Source organism: Taudactylus pleione, unplaced genomic scaffold (assembly GCF_031769625.1).
Source record: "Taudactylus pleione unplaced genomic scaffold, aTauple2 ptg001146l, whole genome shotgun sequence".
Taxonomy (NCBI): Eukaryota; Metazoa; Chordata; class Amphibia; order Anura; family Myobatrachidae; genus Taudactylus; species Taudactylus pleione.
In genome coordinates, this window is record NW_028285547.1 from 408,379 (window position 1) to 432,711 (window position 24,333).

The 24,333-nt window shown below is 47.3% G+C and overlaps 1 protein-coding gene across 2 annotated transcripts in view; it reads left to right on the forward strand.

Moving 5' to 3' along the window:
• KIF17 (kinesin family member 17) overlaps positions 1-22,204 on the forward strand; it is an 82,797-nt gene extending 60,593 nt beyond the window's left edge. For both annotated transcript variants that reach the window (XM_088462077.1, XM_088462076.1), the window contains exons 13-15: positions 2,355-2,419; positions 14,736-14,853; positions 21,620-22,204. In XM_088462077.1, coding sequence (XP_088318203.1) covers positions 2,355-2,419; positions 14,736-14,853; positions 21,620-21,807 — 371 coding nt within the window. In that variant the 3' untranslated portion in view covers positions 21,808-22,204. The remainder of the gene's footprint in view (positions 1-2,354; positions 2,420-14,735; positions 14,854-21,619) is intronic.
• The last annotated feature ends 2,129 nt before the right edge of the window (positions 22,205-24,333 follow it).

Genomic DNA, 24,333 nt, shown 5'->3' on the forward strand with positions numbered 1-24,333 from the left:
TACATCAACCATCAGGGAGGCACTCGAAGTCGGGCAGCCATGACCGAAGTGTCACGCATCCTGACTTGGGCAGAATGTTACCTCCCGACCATCTCGGCAGTGTTCATTCCGGGTGTCCTCAATTGGGAAGCGGACTTCCTCAGCCGTCACGACGTGCATCCAGGGGATTGGTCTCTTCACCGAGAGGTGTTTCCCCTCCTAGTGGACAAATGGGGCCTTCCAGAGGTGGACCTCATGGCATCCCATCACAAGTTACCAGTGTACGGGTCCAGGACAAGAGATGCCGAAGCAAGCTTAGTGGACGCTCTGTCGGTGCAGTGGACCTTCCAGTTTGCTTACCTATTTACTCCGATATCCCTGCTTCCTCGGGTTCTTCGTAAGTTCAAACTGGATGGAGGCACGGTCCTGCTGGTGGCTCCAGCTTGGCCCAGACGTCATTGGTACTCAGATCTTTGGAGTCTCTCCATCGACACTCTGTTCCTACTGCCTCAACGTTTGGACCTGTTGTCTCAAGGTCCTTGCCTTTACCCAGACCTGGGTCGTCTTTCTTTGATGGTGTGGCTCTTGAGACATCCATCTTAAGGTCCAAGGGTTTCTCTAGCTCGGTCATCAGCACAATTCTTCGAGCATGTAAGCCTGCCTCAGCCAGGATCTACCACAGAGTGTGGCATACATATTTTCAGTGGTGTCGCACTAGGGATTATGACCCTCAGGTGTTTCGTATTTCCTGAATATTAGCATTCCTTCAATCTGGTTTTGACCTCGGCCTCCGCCTGGCCTTGTTGAAAGTACATGTCTCTGCACTGTCTGTGTGGTTCCAACGAAGGATAGCTCTGCTCCCAGTTATCCGCACCTTTTTCCAGGATGTTCTCCAGATTCAACCTCCCTTTGTCCCTCCGGTGGCTCCTTGGGATTTGGTGGTAGTTCTTCGGGCCCTCCATTTGAACCACTAGATTCAGTGGAAATTAAGTGGTTAACGGCTAAGACTCTATTTCTTTTGGCAATTGCATCTGCCAGGAGGGTGTCAGAATTGGGGGCGCTCTTCTGTCGTCCTCCCTTTCTAATATTTCACCAGGACAGGGCTGTGCTTTGCACTCGCCCTGAGTTTCTGCCTAAAGTGGTTTCTAATTTCCACATTAATCACGAAATTATTGTTCCGGCCTTTCAGTCTACTGACCTCTTGGCGGGTGAGGCCTCCTTGGATGTGGTCCGTGCTCTTAGGATTTATGTGGACCGGACCAGTTCCCTTCGGAAATCGGACTCCTTATTTGTGCTCTTTGGTTTTCACAAGAGGGGATGGCCAGCCAACAAACAAACTTTGGCTAGATGGTTTCGTATAACTATCTCAGAGGCTTACACACAGGCAGGCCTGCCTGTTCTGGCTTCTGTTAAAGCTCATTCTACTCAGTCTGTGGGCCCCTCGTGGGCAGCTCGCCATGGCGCCTCGGCTGTTCAGCTCTGTAAGGCGGCCATGTGGTATTCCATCCAGACCTTTCTGAGGTTCTATGCATTTGACACCTTCGCCTCTCAGGATGCATCCTTTGGGCGCCAGATTCTCCTCTCAGCGTAGGAGTGTCCCCACCCTTAGAAGGACTGCTTTCGGACATCCCCAAAGTCTCCCTGTGGAGCCTATGGACCCTGAAGAAGAAAATGAGAGATATGGTAAGAACTTACCTTTGTTATCTCCCTTTCTTTGAAGTCCATAGGGTCCACAGGGCACCCGCTCTGACGCACCTAGCTTCATGTGGGCTCTAGTACTGGTCACCGGTTTCCCGTCTGCCTTACTGTATGATTCCCGAGTGTTCCAGTCTTCCTTCTCTCTTTTTCCTCCTCCCTCCTTGGCTACTTACCAACTGAGGTGCCTGTGGCTAGGGGGCGGGGTATAGAGGATGGTCCCAGTGCATCCTGGGAGCAAAGCTTTTAACTGCGTGGTGCCCGTGATCCAGATATACCCCGAGGTCTTCCTGTGGACCCTATGGACTTTGAAGAAAGAGAGATAATAAAGGTAAGTTCTTACCATATCTCTCATTTTTACCTATATGCCTGAAATCATCCCATTCCGGATAGTCATTGTCAGGCATCAGGCTTCTCTCTTGGCCCCATGGCAATATGACACCAACTGCCTGCAGTCACTGCAACGCGTGGCCAGCATTCGATCCGATTATAACTACATCCCATTACAGTTACTTATATAGAGCGTGGAAAGTGAACATCAGGAGTGGAGAGTTTCTCATACACTAACCACGTCTGGAATCCTTCCTCATGCTGAATGGATGGATGATACAAGTGATGTAGTTTCTGCTTAGCACTTTATTGTCTCCAGAACATAACTGTTTTTCGTCTCAACATCGTAGCTCCAGGTCTTCCATCAGCCAATGCAAAGAAGGTGCCATCAGCAGAAAATGGAGAGCACCAGTTGGTATGTGACCTATATGGTTGATTCTGTTATCGGTCATGGGTTCTGTTATTTTTATCCCTTATTTATGTGGCACCACAAGGGTTTCGCAGCACCTTTCAAAGTACAGGAACATAAAAACAGTGTTTTACAGTACAGTACAAAACAATGCAAGACAAGGACATGGTTTATAAACACTGCGGCTGAAGCGATCTTTACATTCAAATTAGCAGCAGGGCATCAGCAACCAAGTATTAGGTGCCCTTATGGGGAGTTAGGAGTAGACAATAGTATGAGTAAGGGAAGGAGAAGCACATAAGGGAAGAGGGCCCTGCTCGTGAAAGCTAACATTCTAAAGAAGAGGGGCAGACAGACAGGGGTGACACAGATGGGGTAGACAGTGAGGAAGGAGCATGGAGCGGCGGTTTAGGATGAGAGCTGGAAGGCTTTGATGAAGTAGTGGGTCTTGAATTCCTGTATGAAGATTTGTAGAGAGGTGGAGTCTGATAGTAAGAGGGGGAGAGAGTTCCAGAGGTAGGGAGCAGCACTGGCAAAATCTTGGAGGCAGGAGTGGGAGAAAGTAATCAGTTGGCAGGAGAGGCGGCGTGCAGTTGTTAAGCGAAGTGGGTGGGCAGATGTGTGAAGGGAGATGAGATCAGAGATGTAAATGGGAGAGGATTGGGGGGTGAGAGCTTTGTGAGTGTAAGAACTTTGAATATGGCTCTGAAGGGGAAAGGGGGCCAGTGTAGGGCTTGTAGGAGAGGGGAGGGCAGATGTAGAACCTTTTGGAGAGGAAGATGAGCCGAGTAGGAGCACTGAGGACAGATTGAAGTGGAGATTGGTGAGAGTGAGGGATGCAAGATAGGAGGAGGTTACAGTAGTCTAATCTGGAAATGAACAATGAGTAGATGAGGTTAGTAGCATCCAGGGTGAGAAAGGGTCTAATCCTGGTGTACTGTAATGATCTGTAGTGGTATGTATGATGGGCAGTATGTGATCTATAGTGATCTGTGCTGGGCTGTATGCAATCTATAGAGATCTGTGGTGAGCTGTATGTGATCTGTATGCAATCTATAGTGATCTGTGGGGGCTGTATGCAATCTGTAGTGATCTGTGGGGGTTGTATTCAATCTGTAGTGATTTGCAGGGTGGGCTGTAATGACTTGTAGTAGTATGCATGGTGTGCATGTTAACTATAGTGATCTGTAGGGGGCTGTATGTGATCTATAGTGAGCTGTATGCAAGCTATAATGGCCGGTGGGGGGGGGCTATATGCAATCTGTAGTGATCTTTATGTGATCTATCATTATTTGTGATGGGCTGTATGCAATCTATAGTGATCTGCAATATATAGTGATCTGCATGGTGGGGCCTATGTAGTCTACACATTATACTGAGTTCAACATGTATAAGTGTAAATAATGTGTCTCATCCTGTGTGTCAGAAAGCCATGGCATTTAGGATGGATCCCCTTAATTCTCTGTTTGCAAACATACTGGGGGCATTTTCTAAAATCTGCTGCAAAGCAAAAGGGTGACCCTGCCCATAACAACAGTTTTATTAGTGCACTGTAACAAATCAAAGTACGTTATGTGCACCAGTATTCACTAACGCTGCCCAATCTGTCCTATCAAAAAGCTATTTATTAATTATCTCTGTCAGTCCTCCATGCAAAAAGTTACATGGGAGAGAAGAATCCAAAGAAACAAAAAAGAGTTATGGTAAGAACTTACCTTTGTTAACTCTCTTTCTTCGAAATCCATAGGGTCCACAGGGAGACCTTGGGTGTAGGTTGGATCTGGGTCCCGGGCACCACGCAGTTAAAGCTTTATCTCCCAGGATGCACTGGACCATCCTCCCTATACCCCTCCCCCGAGGCACCTCAGTTAGTACGTAGCCAAAGGCCGAAGGAGGAAAAGAGAGAGAAGGAAGACTGGAACACTCAAGACCCATACTCACATAGGAGGAGACAGGAAATCTGGTGACCAGCTATATCGCCCATATGAAGCCAGGTGCGTCAGGGCGGATGCCCTGTGGACTCTATGGACTTCAAAGAAATAGAGTCAACAAAGGTAAGTTCTTACCATACTCTCATTTTCTTCTTCACGGTCCATAGGCTCCACAGGGAGACCTTGGGGATGTCCCAAAGCAGTCCATTTAAGGGTGGGAACGCTCCTGCGCTGAGAGGAAAATCTGGCGCCCAAAGGAAGCATCCTGAGAGGCAAAGGTATCCAATACATAGAACTTTAGAAAGGTCTGGACAGAAGACCACGTGGCCACCTTACAAAGCTGAACAGCTGAGGCGCCACGGCGAGCCGCCCACAAGGGGCTCACAGGCAAAGAAGAATGAGCATTAACAGAAGTCGGAAGAGGCATGCCTGCCTGTGTGTAAGCCTCTGAAATAGTCATACAAAGCCATCTAGCCTGTGTTTGCTTATTGGCTGGCCATCCCCTCTTGTGAAATCCATAGAGCACAAACAAGGAGTCTGGTTTCCGAAGGGAACTGGTACGGTCCACATAAATCTTGAGTGCGCGTACCATATCCAATGAGACCTCACCTGCCGAGAGGTCTGGTGACTGAAAGGCCGAAACAATAAATTCCAGATTAATATGGAATCTAGAAACCACTTTAGGCAGTAACTCAGGGCGAGCGCGACGCACAGCCCTGTCCTGGTGAAATATCCAGAAGGGGGAGCAACAGGAGATCACCCCCAATTCTGACACTCTCCTGGCAGATGCAAACGCCTTAAGAAAGAGAGTCAAAGCTGTAAACCACTTAAGATCTATTGAATCTAGTGGTTCAAATGGAGGGCCCGAAGAACTACTGCCAAAACCGCAGGAGCCCCTATGGGGACAAAGGGAGGTTGAATCCAGGTAACACCCTGAACGAGGTCTGGATATCCGGAAGTGGAGTAATTCTACGTTGGAACCATACTGACAGTGCAGAGACCGGCACTATCAGCAAGGCCAGGCGGCTAGACCCAATCCACCTGGAAGGAATGCCAGGACTGTGGAAATCCTAAACACTTAAGGATCATAGCTTCTGGTACGACACCATTGGAAATATGTATGCCACACTCTGTGGTAGATCCCAGCAGAGGCTGGTGTACGCACTCTAAGCATCTTGTTGATGACAGAGCCAAAAAATCCTTTGGACCTCAGGAGGGATGTCTCAAGAGCTACGCTGTCAAAGACAGACGATCCAGGTCTGGTTAAAGGCAAGGACCCTGAGACAACAGGTCTGGACATTGAGGCAGCAGGACCGGAGTGTCGATGGAGAGCCTCCGAAGATCCGAGTACCTGTGATGTCTAGGTCAAGCTGGAGCCACCTGCAGGACAGTGCACAAAAAAAGAGACCGCACTAGCCAATCCAGCAAGAGTGATACTTAGTCACAATGGTTAAGTATTAATATATATTATCTACAAACAATATCACTGCGGTCGTTCAGTAATCAGTGGTTAACTGATGAGGTGAAGGTATCTGTATGTATTTGAGGAACAGCGCAAAGATATTGTGAGTATAAATGCTACTGCACGAAATAGATCAAGAATAAAACAAAATTTCTTAAAATATTTATAATTTATAATTAATAAGCATACTGATGGGTATATAAATATGTAAAAATAGGCGTATTGGATAAAAAAAAGTCTCGTATGAAAAGTATTTAAGTCTCTGGTTCAAAGAGGTAAGACCTGACCTGCAGGTAGGAAATAAGGTTGTTACCGTGTCCAAATATGAGCGTCCACACCATAGAGTGAGAATCTTCCTGAGGGATAATTCCTGCAGCTCCGTGCAGTCCCGCTGTAGGCGAAGAGGTTGGGGTGAAGATGATTATGAAATTCCTGCAGCTTGGTGCCATCCTGCTTGGAGTGTAACCGGTACTCCTGAGATGGTTCCGGGATGCACGTCGTGACGGCTGAGGAAGTCTGCTTCCCAAGTGAGAACTCCTGGAATGAACACTGCAGAGATGGCCGGGAGGTGTGTGACACTTCTGTCATTGCTGCCAGACTTCGAGTGCCTCCTTGATGAATGATGTAAGCCACTGTTGTGGCATTGTCGGACTGAACCTGTACAGGTTTTCCATGAAGTATGTGCTGGGCCAAAGGGCCCTGTAGACAGCTCGAAGTTCCAATATGTTGATTGGCAGGGTTGATTCGACCGATGTCCAATGGCCCAGAAATGAATGTAGGCCGGTCAATGCCCCAGCCCCGGAGACTGGCGTCCGATGTTAAATTACCCAGTCCGGGATCCAAAAGGGGCGACCCCTGGTTAGATGAGACGTCTGAAGCCACTAAGATAGAGACAGACGCACCTCCGGAGAAAGCACCATCGTCTGACCTTGATCCGATGGGGTAACACGTTCCGCCTTGGAGAGGATCAGCCTTTGCAAAGGACTGGAATGGAACTGAGCACATTCCACCATGTCGAAGTTTGACACTATGGGACCCAGAACCTGCAGTGCTCAGTGGATCGACACGCGGCGACTGTGGAGACATCTGCACACTCGTAGTTGAAGTGTGATCTTGTCTGAGGTCAGAAAAATTCTCTGATCCTGAGAATCCAGCAGGGCTCCCAGATGAATCATTCTCTGTGAGGGATTCAGGGAGAACTTTTTCCAGTTGATTAACCATTCGTGCTTGTGAAGGAAAGCAATGGTTAGCTGTAGATGGCTTTGAAGCACCTCTGGGGATCCTGCTAAGAGCAGGAGGTCGTCCAGATACGGTAGCAGTCGGATACCCTGACCACGCAGGTGGGCCGCCATGACAGCCATAATTTTGGTAAACACCCATGGAGCTGTGGAAAGTCCAAAGGGCAGAGCCTAAAACTGGAAGTGTTGCGTCCTGAATATCCAGCGATACCATAAAGTCCCCAGGTTCCATAGCTAGGATGATGGAGCGTAGGGTTTCCATCCTGAACCATGGCACCCGCCTTACCTGTCCCCGTGCGTCCGGCTGCAGTCTGGGATGTCCCACGGAGCCTGGCTAGCAAAGACCCCGGGGTCCCGCCGAGATCCCTAGATCGGTACAGGCGTCGCAGCGCCGGCGGGGTGATGGAGCAGCAGCGCAGACGTCCTATGGACAGTCTGCTGCTGCATACCCATTTGTATTTGGTGTATTCTGTCGCATAATAGCGTTTGCATACCCATTTGTATTTGGTGTATTCTGTCGCTTATTGGTGTATACTCTGCGGCTATGTCTAACAAAGGCAAAAGTAGCAAGCGACTGCACCTACATTGCTCTCATGCAAATCCTGTGCAGCAAGCTTGGATGAGGAGGATATTGTCCAGGACAGACTAACTACAAAGTGTTATATTACACCAGGTTTGTCTTCTGCCCTTGCCCAGGAGCCTCCTTTGGCGTCCCTGACTCAGGTGCTAGCTACTATTGCAGACTGCCTGACAGTCCCGGCAGTAATTCCCCCTATGGGGTTGCCTCAACAGGTACAGGCAGTACCGGTACCTCCATGGGTAGATAGACTCTGTACCGAAGTAGAGAGGACATCAGCTTCTTCTACAGACTTTCAAAATATTTTGCAAGGTGAGAAGCCCCTACCAAGTAAACCTAGCAAGCGTACTGTGGGCCTGATTCAGAGCCGGACGCTATTTGCGCTCGCTCTGAAAAAGGGCTGGCTATTTAAATTGAGCGCTCGCTCTTTGCGGTCTGTTGACGCCTCTATGTCTGAGCGAGCGTCCGAAACATGCGCTCGCTATTTTGTAAAGACGCCCCTTGGCCGCTCGCATCACACGTCATCTCCGCTATTTATTAGATTAATCGAGTACATCGAAAGGCGTATGAACTGCTCGCTATTCTTGTGGTAGCATTTTCCTACCGCAATCATGCGAGCAGTTCAGGCTAAAAGACAACCAAGTGACGTGGTCGATGACGCTGCTTTGTTAATTATGCACACCCTTAAAACGCCCGTTTTGACCGTTTGACACGCCTGCGTTCGGATCTCCACTCCCCGTTTTCAAGCACCTTCCCCTGTTACCACCCACAAACGACTCATCTTGTCACTCAAATTATCAAGCATTCGCTATTTTGCGAGCACACGATTTCCGACCGCACTGACTGGTTGGCGCATGCACATTACAACCCATACGCATGCGCAGATGTGCGAACATCGCTCGGAGCGAACGAGCGGCTGCATACGAGCGGCTCTGAATCAGGCCCAGTGTTGTCTTCACAGTCTACCCAACTTTCAGAATCTGAGATATCATCTTAGGCAGAAAACGCTGACGTTCTCTCTGATACTGAATCTCTCTCAGGGGAAGGAGAGCATCAGTCTAAAATTAATATATCTGCTTTGGTGCAAGCTGTCAGATCTATCTTCCAAATAGAAGATGATGAGCCCGCCCCCAAATCAAAGCACCCACTATTTAAACAAAAAGTGGCTTCAACAGAGTTTCCTCTCTCCGATCAGCTAGCCGAACACATGGCAGCAGTTTGGCAGATGCCCGGTAAGAGGTTTCAGCTCCAAAAAAACACCTGACCTATTTGTTAGCCTTTTCCTGCAGCTCATTGCACAAAATGGAAGGCTCCCCCTGCAGTAGATTCCCATGTTACGCGATTGATTAATCCACATTACCTATCCCTACAGCTTCCTCATTAAAGGACCCTATGGACAGAAAGATTGAAACTGGCCTTAAATCTGTGTATTCCCTTTCAGGAGCCATTGCGCGCCCAACCATGGCTATTGCCTGGGTGGCGAAAGCAATTGAGAGCTGGGCAGATGCCCTAGAAGAGTCTTTCTCCCTAGAGGCCTCTAGGGATCAGATGTCTTATATAGCTCACATAAAAGATGCAGCTTCCTATATCGGAGAAGCGACCTTGGATGCTCGTCTCCTGTCCTCTAGAGCATCGGCTACATCAGTGTGTGCCCGCCACACTCTTTGGCTACGGTCATGGAAGCCGGATTCAGAATCTTAGAAGGCCTCAGAATCATTACCTTACACTGTTGAGATCCTGTTTGGCCCAGATCTAGACAAGATTGTAGCCACTTTGGCAGCATCAAAAACTGCTTTTCTGCCCTCAGCAACTACTGCAAAGCCTCGGACAATGACCTTCAGGTCCTTTAGTCTCCAGGGAAAGCCTAAGGGCCAGTCCTTTCCTTGGCAATCGGCTTCCACAAGGGCCACCAAGCCCAAGCAGACCTGGGCCCCCCAATGTCCTGCTTCCAAATCTGAGGACAAACCTTCAGCCTGATTGGGGAGGGCCTCCCCCTGGGGACCCCAGAGTAGGAGGCCGAGTTCTTCAATTTGCCCAGTGCTGGCGTCAAACCACCACAGACTCTTGGGTACAAGAAGTGGTCTCTCATGGGTGTGCCCTCTCATTCCTAAGACAGCAACCCCACCAGTTTTTCTACACAGGCCATGCATTAGACCCGAGCAGGGCCCTGCTTATCCAGAAAGCCATTCAGTCCTTGCTGCAAGCGGGGGTAATAGTTCCAGTTCCGCTATCGCAGTAAGGGAACGGTTATTATTCTACCCTGTTTCTGGTGCAGAAACCAAATCCCTGAACAAATTCATCAGGGTGCCCAGATTTCGGATGGAAACCCTGCGCACTATTGTACTAGCTATGGACCCGGGGGACTTTATGGTATCTCTGGATATTCAGGTCCCTTACCTACATATACCTATAATGCCCTCTCATCAGTGTTATCTCCGGTTTGCTGTACTGCAGCAACATTTCCAATTTCAGGCTCTGCTCTTTGGACTTTCTACAGCTCCACGGGTCGTTACCAAAAGTATGGCAGTCATTGCAGCCAACCCGCGTTGTCGGGGAGTCAGCCTATTACCATACCTGGATAACCTCTTGATCTCCCCAGAGGTTCTTCAATGCCATCTTCAGATAACCACTGCCTTTCTACAGAGGCGTGGCTGGTTAATCAACTTAAAAAAGTCCTCCCTGAACCCTTCACAAAGGATGGTCCATCTGGGGGCTCTTTTGGATTCTTGAGCTCAGAGAATCTTCCTGACAACGGACAAGATCTCCACACTTGAAAAACGAGTGCACAGATTACTCCGCAGTCGCAGAGTCTCAGTTCACTCAGCAATGCAGATTCTGGGATGCATGGTATCCACCTTCCACATGGTGGAGTACGCTCAGTTCCATTCCAGGCCTCTGCAACACCTAATCCTCTCCAGATGGAATGGGTTGCCTCATCGGATCAGATCCCAGACAATGATTCTCTCTCCAGAGGTTCGTCTGTCCCTCTCCTGGTAGTTACAGATTTCCAACCTAACCAAGGGTCGCCCCTTTTGGATCCTGGAGTGGGTACTCCTTACTTCAAACACTAGCCTCCGGGGTCAGAGCACAGTGACTGGTCAACACTCCTTCCAGGGCTGTTGGACATCAGTCGAGTCAACCCTGACAATCAAAGTATTGGAACTCCGAGCCATCTACAGAGCGCTCACTCTGGCTCAGGACATTCTTCAGGGCAAGCCTTTACAAGGGCAATCCGACAATGCCACAGCAGTGGCCTACATCCAATCACCAAGGAGGCATTTAAAGTCTGTCAGCAATGGCAGAAGTGTCACACATTCTCGCATGGGCCGAAGGTCACCTCCCAGCCATCTCCGCGGTGTTCATTCTGGGAGTTCTCAACTGGGAAGCGGACTTCCTTAGCCATCACGACGTGCATGCTGGGGAATGGTCTCTCCACCCAGAGGTCTTTCAACTCCTAGTGGACAAGTGGGGCCTGCCAGAGGTGGACCTCATGGCCTCCCGACACAATCGCAAGCTGCCAGTGTACGGATCCAGAACAAGGGACACAAAGCAGCAGTTGTAGACACCTTATCGGTGAAGTGGACCTTCATTCTAGCATACCTATTCCCTCCAGTCTCCCTTCTTTCTCGTGTCCTTCGGAAGTTCAAGCAAGACGGGGGCCCAGACGACATTGGTACGCCGATCTTCACAACCTCTCCATAGACGATCCTCTCCTACTTCCTCAATGTCCAAACCTGTTGTCTCAAGGTCCATGTCTATATCCGGACCTGGCTCATCTTTGACAGCGTGGCTTTTGAGACATCCCTCCAAAGGTCCAAAGGTTTTTCTAGCTCAGTGGTCCAGACTATGCTCAGAGCGAGTAAGCCGACCTTTGCCCGGATCTATCACAGAGAGTAGCACACATACTTCCAGTGGTGTGCTACCAGAAGTTTTGACCCTCAAGTTTTTAGGGTCTCTATAGTCCTGGCCCTCCTTCAAGCAGGATTGGACCTTGGACTCCACCTGGCCTCCCTGAAAGTGCATGTCTCTGCTCTGTCCATCTGGTTCCAGTGCAGAATTGCTCCAATGCCGGATGTTCACACCTTCCTTCAGGGTGTCCTCCATATTCAACCTCCATTCGTTCCTCCAGTGGTGCCGTGGGATTTGTCAGTGGTTCTCCAGGCCCTTTGTTGAACACCTGGAATCTGTGGAACTCAAGTGGCTTACAGCGAAGACTTTCTTCTGGCTCTTGCATCTGCCCATAGAGTGTCAGATTTAGGGGCCCTTTCCTGTCGCTCCCCATTTCTGATCTTTCATCAGGACAGGGATGTTCTTCTAACTCAGTGGTCAGGGAACAGGGGTAAATTACCCCACATGGGGTAACCTGGGGGTAATGGACGGACATTATAGAATGATTCATATGCATGCCCGGCTGTGCCGCAGGGAGGCTCTAAGCCGGGCCACATGGGGTAACCTGGGGGTAATGGACGGACAGCCGGGCATGCATATGAGTCATTCTATAATATAGAATGATTCATATGCATGCCCGGCTGTGCTGCAGGGAGGCTCTAAGCTGCACGCCCGCTGAGATGTAATTACCAGCGGGCGCCCAGTTCCTACCCTGCAGCGCCGCGTTAGCCGGAGGCTGGAGTTCTCTTCTGAACTAAAGCTTCTGCCTCTCTCCATGCGCACTATGGGAGAGAAGTCATGACGTCTCTCCCATAGTTCCGAGGAGCAGCCGGGCGGACAGGACGGCGGCGGATGCAGGAGCGGGGATTAAGGTGGGGTTTTTTTGTACTAGCGGCACTACAGAGGCATTATATGGGGGCACTACTACAGGGGCATTATATGGGGGCACTACTATATGATTTCCTTCCTTTCAAATCAAAGGGGTAACGTCGGCGTATCTAAATATATTTTGGGGTAAAAGGTTAAAAAGTTCCCTGACCCCTGTTCTAACTCGTCTTGACTTCCTTCCCAAGGTTTTTTCTCATTTCCATATTAATGAGGAAATCGTAGTCCCGGCCTTAAAATCACCAGAACTCTCGGCAGGTGAGGCCTCCTTGGATGTGGTCCGTGCTTTCAGGATCTACGTGGCCCATACAAGTTCTCTTCGGAAAACAGATTCCCTATTTGTCCTCGATGGATTCCAGCTGGCCAGCTAACAGACTCTGGCCAGATGGCTTCGCATGACTATCTCACAGGCTTACACACAGACGGGCCTTCCTGTGCCGGCTACCATCTCTGATCATTCCACTTGCTTTGTGGGACCCTAATGGTCAGCTCGCCATGGGCGCCTCAGCTGAACAGCTTTGTAAGGTGGCCTAGTGGTCTTCTGTCCACACTTTTCTTAGGTTTGATGCCTTCGATACCTTTGCCTCTCAGGATGCTTCATTTGGACGCAGGGTATTCCACTCAGCTTGTGAGCGTCCCCACCCTTGAATACTGCTATGGGACATCCCTATGGTATCCCTGTGGACCCTGAAGAAGAAAATGAGAGTTATGGTAAAACTTACTTTTGTTAAATCTCTTTCTTCAAAGTCCATAGGGTCCACAGGACGCCCGCTCTGACGCCCCTGGCTTCTCTGGGTTGGGTTTCCTGGTCACCGGTTTCCTGTCTCTTTGTGTGAGAGTGTGATTCTTCTCTGTACCAGTCTTCCTTCTCTCCTCTCCTCCTCCTGCCTTGGGCTTGTTTGCCTCAGGGGCGGGATTTAGGGGGGAGGGACTGTTGCATCCTGGCAGTTGAAAGCTTAACTGTTTGGCGTCCGGTCCTTATCCACCACCTACACCCCATGGTATCCTTGTTGACCCTATGGACTTTGAAGAAAGGGAGTCAACAAAGGTAAGTTTCACCATAACAATGCCATTTACTGCTAATGTCAGGGCAGTCCACTATATAAAACGGCATTTACTACTAATGTCAGGGCAGTCCCCTATATAAAACGGCATTTACTACTAATGTCAGGGCAGTCCACTATAAATAACGGCATTTACTACTAATGTCAGGGCAGTCCCCTATATAAAATGGCATTTACTACTAATGTCAGGGCAGTCCCCTATATAAAACGGCATTTACTACTAATGTCAGGGCAGTCCCCTATATAAAACGGCATTTACTACTAATGTCAGGGCAGTCCACTATAAATAACGGCATTTACTACTAATGTCAGGGCAGTCCCCTATATAAAATGGCATTTACTACTAATGTCAGGGCAGTCCACTATATAAAACGGCATTTACTATTAATGTCAGGGCAGTCCACTATATAAAACGGCATTTACTATTAATGTCAGGGTAGTCCACTATATAAAACGGCATTTACTACTAATGTCAGGGCAGTCCACTATATAAAACGGCATTTACTATTAATGTCAGGGCAGTCCACTATATAAAACGGCATTTACTATTAATGTCAGGGTAGTCCACTATATAAAACGGCATTTACTACTAATGTCAGGGCAGTCCACTATATATAACGGCATTTACTACTAATGTCAGGGCAGTCCACTATATAAAACGGCATTTACTATTAATGTCAGGGCAGTCCACTATATAAAACGGCATTTACTATTAATGTCAGGGTAGTCCACTATATAAAACGGCATTTACTACTAATGTCAGGGTAGTCCACTATATAAAACGGCATTTACTATTAATGTCAGGGTAGTCCACTATATAAAACGGCATTTACTACTAATGTCAGGGCAGTCCACTATATAAAACGGCATTTACTACTAATGTCAGGGCAGTCCCCTATATAAAATGGCATTTACTATTAATGTCAGGGCAGTCCACTATATAAAACGGCATTTACTATTAATGTCAGGGCAGTCCACTATATTAAACGGCATTTACTGCTAATGTCAGGGCAGTCCCCTATAGATAACGGCATTTACTGCTGATGTCAGAATTTGTCCTGCAGTAAAACTGCCTCCATGACTTTCAGTGATACTACAATGTACTGTCTACCACATCCTTTAGTTCACACAAGGCTCATAAGTAACGGATTGTATCACTGCATCTACTATGGGTCCAACACGTGTGTAGCCAATGTATAATGACCAGAAAGCCATCACCTGACACGTTATACATGTAATAACACAGATGCACTGATGTATTTCTCTGCTGCTGTCAGGGAGAAGATCGATACAAGGTCATGCTCACCAAAAGCGACAGTGAAAATTTTGCAAGTAATTACTTCAAGTCCAAGCGAGCCAGCCAAATTCTCAGTGCGGATCCAATGAAGAGCCTCGGTGAGTGTGCACTGTCCCACTCGTGTCTGTATAATCTAAATCACCATTAAGCTTAGTGTGACACTCCAGCTGCTGTGGAACTACACGTGCCAGCATGCCCTGCCACAGTTTTAGCATACACTAAGTATAAATGTGGCAGAGCATGCTGGGATTTGTAGTTTCCACAGCAGCTGGAGCGCCGTAAGTTACCTGTCTCTAATCTAGATGATTATAATATATACACTAGACTGGTGTGATGCTTGTACAGCGCTATAACCGTTGTCAGTGTGACATTGACAAATTCTGACTTTCCGCATAATGTAGCCGGTTCTGTTCTAAAACTTTTGCTGACATCAGTAATATATGTATAATAAGATTCGCACCCCACAAGCCATAGATCCTATGGAATCTAAAACTAGTAGATATCTTCCTACACTCCATACTAACTAGTAATCATCTTTCTACGCTCCATACTAACTAGTAACCATCTTCCTATGCTCCATACTAACTAGTAACCATCTTTCTATGCTCCATACTAACTAGTAATCATCTTTCTACGCTCCATACTAACTAGTAACCATCTTCCTATACTCCATACTAACTAGTAACCATCTTCCTATACTCCATACTAACTAGTAACCATCTTCCTATACTCCATACCAACTAGTGACCATCTTCCTATACTCCATACTGACTAGTAACCATCTTCCTATACTCCATACTGACTAGTAACCATCTTCCTATACTCCATACTGACTAGTAACCATCTTCCTACACTCCATACTGACTAGAAACCATCTTCCTACGCTCCATACTAACTAGTAACCATCTTCCTACACTCCATACTAACTAGTAACCATCTTTCTACGCTCCATACTAACTAGTAACCATCTTTCTACGCTCCATACTAACTAGTAACCATCTTCCTATGCTCCATACTAACTAGTAACCATCTTTCTATGCTCCATACTAACTAGTAACCATCTTCCTACGCTCCATACTGACTAGTAACCATCTTCCTACGCTCCATACTAGCTAGTAACCATCTTCCTACGCTCCATACTGACTAGAAACCATCTTCCTACACTCCATACTGACTAGTAACCATCTTCCTACACTCCATACTAACTAGTAACCATCTTCCTACACTCCATACTAACTAGTAACCATCTTCCTACGCTCCATACTAACTAGTAATCATCTTTCTACGCTCCATACTAACTAGTAACCATCTTCCTATGCTCCATACTAACTAGTAACCATCTTTCTATGCTCCATACTAACTAGTAACCATCTTCCTACGCTCCATACTGACTAGTAACCATCTTCCTACGCTCCATACTAGCTAGTAACCATCTTCCTACGCTCCATACTGACTAGAAACCATCTTCCTACGCTCCATACTAACTAGTAACCATCTTCCTACGCTCCATACTAGCTAGTAACCATCTTCCTACGCTCCATACTAGCTAGTAACCATCTTCCTATGCTCCATACTAACTAGTAACCATCTTTCTATGCTCCATACTAACTAGTAACCATCTTACTATGCTCCATACTAACTAGTAACCATCTTCCTATACTCCATACTAGCTAGTAACCATCTTCCTATACTCCATACTGACTAGTAACCATCTTCCTATACTCCATACTGACTAGTAACCATCTTCCTATACTCCATACTGACTAGTAACCATCTTCCTACGCTCCATACTAGCTAGTAACCATCTTCCTACGCTCCATACTAGCTAGTAACCATCTTACTACGCTCCATACGACTAGTAACCATCTTCCTACACTCCATACTGACTAGTAACCATCTTCCTACGCTCCATACTGACTAGTAACCATCTTCCTACGCTCCATACTGACTAGTAACCATCTTCCTATACTCCATACTGACTAGTAACCATCTTCCTATGCTCCATACTGACTAGTAACCATCTTCCTATACTCCATACTGACTAGTAACCATCTTCCTACGCTCCATACTGACTAGTAACCATCTTCCTATACTCCATACTGACTAGTAACCATCTTCCTATGCTCCATACTGACTAGTAACCATCTTCCTGTGCTCCATACTAACTAGTAACCATCTTCCTACGCTCCATACTGACTAGTAACCATCTTCCTGTGCTCCATACTAACTAGTAACCATCTTCCTATACTCCATACTGACTAGTAACCATCTTCCTATACTCCATACTGACTAGTAACCATCTTCCTATACTCCATACTGACTAGTAACCATCTTCCTACGCTCCATACTGACTAGTAACCATCTTCCTACGCTCCATACTGACTAGTAACCATCTTCCTATACTCCATACTGACTAGTAACCATCTTCCTATACTCCATACTGACTAGTAACCATCTTCCTATGCTCCATACTGACTAGTAACCATCTTCCTGTGCTCCATACTAACTAGTAACCATCTTCCTACGCTCCATACTGACTAGTAACCATCTTCCTACGCTCCATACTGACTAGTAACCATCTTCCTACGCTCCATACTGACTAGTAACCATCTTCCTGTGCTCCATACTAACTAGTAACCATCTTCCTATACTCCATACTGACTAGTAACCATCTTCCTATACTCCATACTGACTAGTAACCATCTTCCTATGCTCCATACTGACTAGTAACCATCTTCCTACGCTCCATACTGACTAGTAACCATCTTCCTATACTCCATACTGACTAGTAACCATCTTCCTACACTCCATACTGACTAGTAACCATCTTCCTATGCTCCATACTGACTAGTAACCATCTTCCTGTGCTCCATACTGACTAGTAACCATCTTCCTACGCTCCATACTAGCTAGTAACCATCTTCCTATACTCCATACTGACTAGTAACCATCTTCCTACACTCCATACTGACTAGTAACCATCTTCCTATGCTCCATACTAACTAGTAACCATCTTCCTACACTCCATACTGACTAGTAACCATCTTCCTACGCTCCATACTAACTAGTAACCATCTTCCTGTGCTCCATACTAACTAGTAACCATCTTCCTGTGCTCCATACTGACTAGTAACCATCTTCCTATGCTCCATACTGACTAGTAACCATCTTCCTGTGCTCCATACTAACTAGTAACCATCTTCCTGTGCTCCATACTAACTAGTAACCATCTTCCTGTGCTGTGTGTAATTACACCTGCTACGTAAGCTGACGATGCGTCTTAATTATGCACGTCCATGAAATGTCGTTCAGAAGCAGACACGCCTGCGATCATCCAACCCCCCCCCCCCCCCCCTACACAAACGGCACTTCCTGTCAGTCATGCTTGTGGGGAGTCTGAGTACAGACTGCGATCGCTTCACGATCGCAGTGACTGGTTAGTGCACGTGCATTTTGTCTTATGCGCATGCACAGAACAAAAACAGCGGCGGCTAGCGAGCGAACGGACCCTTGCGACCAGGTCTGAATCGAGTCATAAGTTCACTGTCATGGCAAAGAGGGACTTTGCAATGAATTGCAATTCATCTGATCACTCTTCATGACATTCTGTAGTATATGCAAATTGCCATCATAAACACGGATGCAGCAGACTTTGTGATAACCAATACTTGTGTCATTCTCAAAACTTCTGGCCACGGCTGTACAAATCAAGTAACTGTACTGTGGTAAGATGTCCCGAGGCCTCCCATGAAACCACGCCCCCATAAACTCAGTCTCCACCCCTTGAAGCTCCTATAAATATCTGTTCCGCAACATAAATTCTTGTTCCTCAGGTGGTCAAAATGCAGCTTTCCTACCACCAGCCCACATTCAGCAGGGAATGCTCTAATCTGTCCTGCGTCACAGAAAAATACAGTTTTACCCCATAGATGACTCCTTCTCCATAAACCAGCACTTGCCAATAGCAAAGGACGCAAGCCTGCTAATATAAGTGTGACATCACAACTGTGCACAGCGGGCTGCCTTTCTGCCCGTCTGTGACTCTGCTTATACAGCAGTGGTGTCCTTTATAATGGAGCAGAATATTTCTAAAGGAGATTCCAATAGTGGGGGCAGATTTAAGTAACATTTAATTCCTTACTCAGCAGACGGTTCCTCGGCCTAATATCAAAGAAACTTTAAATAGGGACTGGTTGCTTGTTCATCCTGTCAGTGGTATAATTGCTTGTCCTTGCTAATCAGTAACGCTCAGGCATGGGATTACCTGTGTTTTTATTTAATGACAAAGGGCCTGATTCAGACCCACTCGCGAGCGGCTGTCCGCTCGCAAGTGGGTCGATGTTATGGACTGAGCATGCGCACGACGGAGGGAGCTCCGTCGTGCGCATGCGCCAGACGCGACGAGCGAAGGAAAGTCCTTCGCTCGTTGTGTCCGATCAAAGGGGGCGTGCTGTCAATGTTGATTGACAGCACGCCCCCTTTGGTGGGCGTGCCGGGGGCGTGCCTCCCTGACAGGGGCGTTCCCACGGGAACGCCTCCCGTCACAAGCCGGCCCACTGACATCACTAGTGATGTCAGTGGGAGTGATTTTGGCTCTGATAGAGCCAAAATCACTCCAGGGCTTGCGGTTGAAAACCTCAACCGCAGGCTCCGGCTCGCAAATTCGATGGTCGCGACCATCGCGACCATCACAATGCACGCTCGTATAGCCTGTGGGTGGTGACCCACAGCTATACGAGCGTCCAGGAGGACGCTCCATGAAAATGGAGCCCGGCCCTCATTCAGAGCGTGCGCTCTGCTCAGAGCGTACGGCTCTGAATGAGGGCCAAAATCTTTTAACATAAGTCTGAGTCCATGATCTCTTTGCATTGGTTGTACGATGAATTAGGCATTGAGAACTGCCCTTGGAAGGATTATAAGCACCGTATGGGTGGCTGCATTGGTTTATAGGCTTCCAGTCACAGAACAGTCTTATATTCTTCAGCAAATTTTTATTGACAGATTGACAAAACAATACAATACATAAATATTGCAATGTCAGGTAGATCATACATACAAGATATAACAGAAAACATATTTTAAAACCGTGATACACTAACAAAAAGGTATCTATACTTATATCTTTCAAATGCAGAACCAAACATATAGTACCCAATTAAAACTATTAAATCTATTAAAATGTCACACCAGTTTACAGTACTTCCCGATTATACCAGGTTGTTAAACCGAAACATTTTCTTAATGCATCCCTTATAACATCAGAAAGTGTGAGGACATATGGGAGCCAAACAACAAAAAACCTTTATGTCATTTTCTCTTTATGTAAGGAAGTTTCGGTCCAGTCCATAAAAAATATAAAGGAAAATTTGGTGTGAAATAAGTGTATGGGGATAGGTTCCGACGAGATCCAGTGTGACAGGATAGCTGCCAATTTGATCAATATAACACGATTGCCTTTTGTTAATCTACATTCCATAGAGGTTGGATATATGCCCCAAAAGACTCATTCTTTAGTTATTGCAAACTCTGGACCTCATGCAGAGCCGGACGCTATTTGCGCTCGCTCGTTCAGAAAAAGGGGCTGGCTATTTAAATTGAGCGCTCGCTCTTTGCGATCTGTTGACGCCTCTATGTCTGAGCGAGCGTCCGAAACATGCGCTCGCTATTTTGTAAAGAAGCCCCTTGGCCGCTCGCATCATACGTCATCTCCGCTATTTATTTGATTAATCGAGTACATCGAAAGGCGTATGAACTGCTCGCTATTCTTGTGGTAGCATTTTCCTACCGCAATCATGCGAGCAGTTCAGGCTAAAAGACAACCAAGTGACATGGTCGATGACGCTGATTTGTTAATTATGCACACCCTTAAAACGCCCGTTTTGACCGTTTGGCACGCCTGCGTTCTGATCTCCACTCCCCGTTTTCAAGCACCTTCCCCTGTTATCACCCACATACGCCTCCTTCTGTCACTCAAATTACAAGCCCCTCACTATTTTGCGAGCACACGATTTCCGACCACACTGACTGGTTGGCGCATGCGCATTACGACCCATACGCATGCGCAGATGTGCGAACATCGCTCAGAGCGAGCGAGCGGCCGCTTACGAGCGGCTCTGAATCAGGCCCTCTATTTTCAATATAGTATTGATATAAGTTTGGAGAGATTTCCAAAATGATTGGACTTGAGAACAAGACCACAAACAATGCATAATATCTGCATCAGGGGTTTTACATTTGTAGCAGTTTGAATCCTGCGCTTCCCCTATAACAAATTTTAGTTTTGGGGTGAAGTATGCCCTGTGCAATATCTTTATATGCATTTCCATATACGACGTTGAAACTAAAAGTTTATTGAGTCTCACATAGGCTATCAGCATGTTTGCCATAGTAAGATCAGGGAATACCTCCCTCCACTTCAACAAACCTACTGCGCCGGTTTCCAAATCAAGTTCAGGTCGGGAATACTTATATATGGTGGAAGTGGTGAGGGGATCTTTAGGTTTGTAATACAATATCCTATCGAGAGAGCATAGCTGATCTAACTTAAAATTATGATTTCCTAAGGAAGATTGCGCATAGCTGACAGCTTGTAAATACGGAAATAATGTAATTGTGATCTAGTAATTGGAGTTAAATCTTCAATATTCAAAAGTTGATAGATATAACATAATCCCGCACAGTCTTCTATTCTATGGTGGAATCCGTTGCAGTCATTACAGAGGGCTGTGTAATTGGTTCTGTGGGCTAGACACAATTACTGATACTTTTCACCAATTTCATGTATAGATTCATGATTTTAGATTTCTCCATTTTGCCATATTAAGAACGGGAAATCCATCTAATTTGTCTCTCTCCTCTCTGCAGCTCTGCACAGCACTTCCCCAGCGTACACGGCTCCGCTCAGCAACACTACTTCCATCCTGAGTGCGAGCGTGAACTCCGTGTCCCCACTGCAATCCCTGGAGGGGCCCTTACCTCGGCCATTTAGACTGGAGTCCCTGGAGATCCCCGTCCCATCTGCCAAAACCAGACGGAAGAAAAGCAAACATTGAGCCAAGCTGAGCCTTTGTTAAAGCCGAATATAAAATGGTTCCCAACGTCCAAGTCTCTGGACACTGGGTCACCCGCTAGACAATGAATAGTTAGGAAACCGTGGAGCCAGCGGACAGAGGGAGAACCGTGCGTAGTGACGTCACTGCCTGGAAACGTTCCGTGTGGTGCTTGGTGTGCATGCTGACACTCCGGATAATCACTTCCAATAAGTGAAAGTATTAGTTTAACTGCACAAACGATGCATGGGTTACATGTCTCTGCTACTAACAGGACAAAGCTGCCCCTATATGTCCACCCGTGAGCATGCAGGACTTGTAACGACCATGAATGAAACCAGTATATGAGAATTATATGTCCGTACACCATCGGAACAATAAATCACCATGTGGGTAAATAGCTAAGAGTCTTGTGCTATGAGGGCAGAGATCCCGTATGGCCATAAATGAGGCAGTAAGTCGCAGAAAAGCAAAGTAATAGCAAGTTATAAAGCAGACACAAGCAGTAACCTGTTGTCATTCTCCTACTGCATGGTACCTTCGTATACGACATCTATTTCCACATACAGGCCCTGATTCAGTGCCGGATGCTCTGACAGAGCACTCACTCTGAATCAGGGCGGGCGCTTTTTTTTTTTTTTTAGAACGGCCTCCTGGCCGCTCGCATAGCTGTGGGTGACCACCCACAGCTTTAGCGAGCGGCCAGGAAGGTGGTCGTGATGGTCAAGACCATCGCGACCATCGGGCTTGCGACGAGACCCTTGTGGTAGGGTCTCGTTGCCGCAAGCCCCAGAGAGATTTCGGCTCTAACAGTTCACATGGGAACGCCTCCGTTTGGGCAGCCACCCCCCCTGGCCCGCCCACCGAAGGGGGCGTGCTGTCACTCAACATAGACAGCATGCCCCCTTTGGTACGAGACCCGGAGCGACGGTTTGCCCGCCGCTATCTGGGTCTCGCGCATGCGCTCTGGGCCACCATCGACCCGGTTGCGACCACTCAGCGCTTGCGACCGGGTCTGAATCAGGCCCACAGTCTGTTGCTGCCCACACTGTGCCAATTGCCATGGTGCAGTGCGCAGGCCAATAACAATCCTGATACTGATCAGTCACATCATTATGGGGTATTCTTACTGTTACTGGTTACTTGTAGGGAAAACAAAGACATAGGATAGGCACAAATAATGCACACAAGAGAACAAAGGGCAGGGTGGGACCTGCTTACAATATAGTGGTAACAAAGCAGTGCTGAGACAAGTGGAGAGTGGTTTACAGACGAAGGCTTGTAATGAAAGAGATGACTATTATTATCATCCTTTATTTATATGGCGCCACAAGTGTTCCGCAGCGCCTTACACAGTACATGAACAAATAATATGACAACTGACTTACAGTACAAAATAGGACAAGGCCATGGATAATATACATTGCTACATTAGTGACCATAACACCTAGATATGCAACAGAGCGTAAGCAATCAAGTGTTAGGTGCCCTGGTGGGGCGTAAGAAGTAGGTGAAAGTTAGGAGAAGCACATGAGGGTAGAGGGCCCTGCTCGTTAGAGCTTACATTCTAAAGGGGAGGGGCAGACAAACAGGTGTGACACAGATGGGGTAGGCAGGGAGGAAGGAGCATGTTGCAGCAAGTTAGGATGGGAGCTGGAAGGCTTTGATGAAGTAGTGGGTCTTGAGAGCCCGTATGAAGGATTGAAGAGAGGTGGAGAGTCTGATGGGGAGAGGGAGAGAGTTCCAAAGGTCGGGAGCAGCACGAGCAAAATCTTGGAGGCGGGAATGGGAGGAAGTAATCAGTTGGCATGAGAGGCGGCGTGTATTAGTTGAGCAAAGGGGGCAGACAGGAGAGTGGAGGGAGATGAGGTCAGAGATGTAAATGGGAGAGGAATGGGTGAGGGGTTTTTGGCTATCAGAGGCGATCCACAGGTCAGAGGTCAGGTTTGAGATGTAAGAAGGGGCTGGTGTTGAGGGCGTTATGGGTGAAGGTACTTTGAATTGGATTCTGGAAGATATGAGGACACAGCATAGGAATTTTCAAAGTAATGGAGCATTGAGAGAGGAAGATCAGATTTACTGCAGCATACAGATGGGTCCACATACATCTAGCCTCCTTGCACGTTATACAGCCCTTCCAGTCGCACCATGCCGTGGCGTATCTCGGTAGCGCAGAGCGTCTTTTCGTGTGTCTTTTTACCTTCAAATGCCTCTTATGCACACAGCAATGCGAATGGATAGCACGAGCAGCTTCTTCGCATTGCTGTGTGAATAAGACGCATTTGAAGGTAAAAAGATGCGCGTAAAGACACTCGGCGCTACCGGGTCACACGGAGCTCCCGCGTTATGTGTAGCGCACGGATAGATTTGAACACATCTGTATATGTCAGACTGGAGCTGATAGACACTGGTGATGGTGTTGTAAGGTAGGAGGAGGTTGCAGTCTCTGAGATGGGTTACACTGGGTAAGAATAGGGCCTATTTCTAGCATTATTTTGAAGTTGGAGGAGAGAGAGTGAGGGTGGAGAA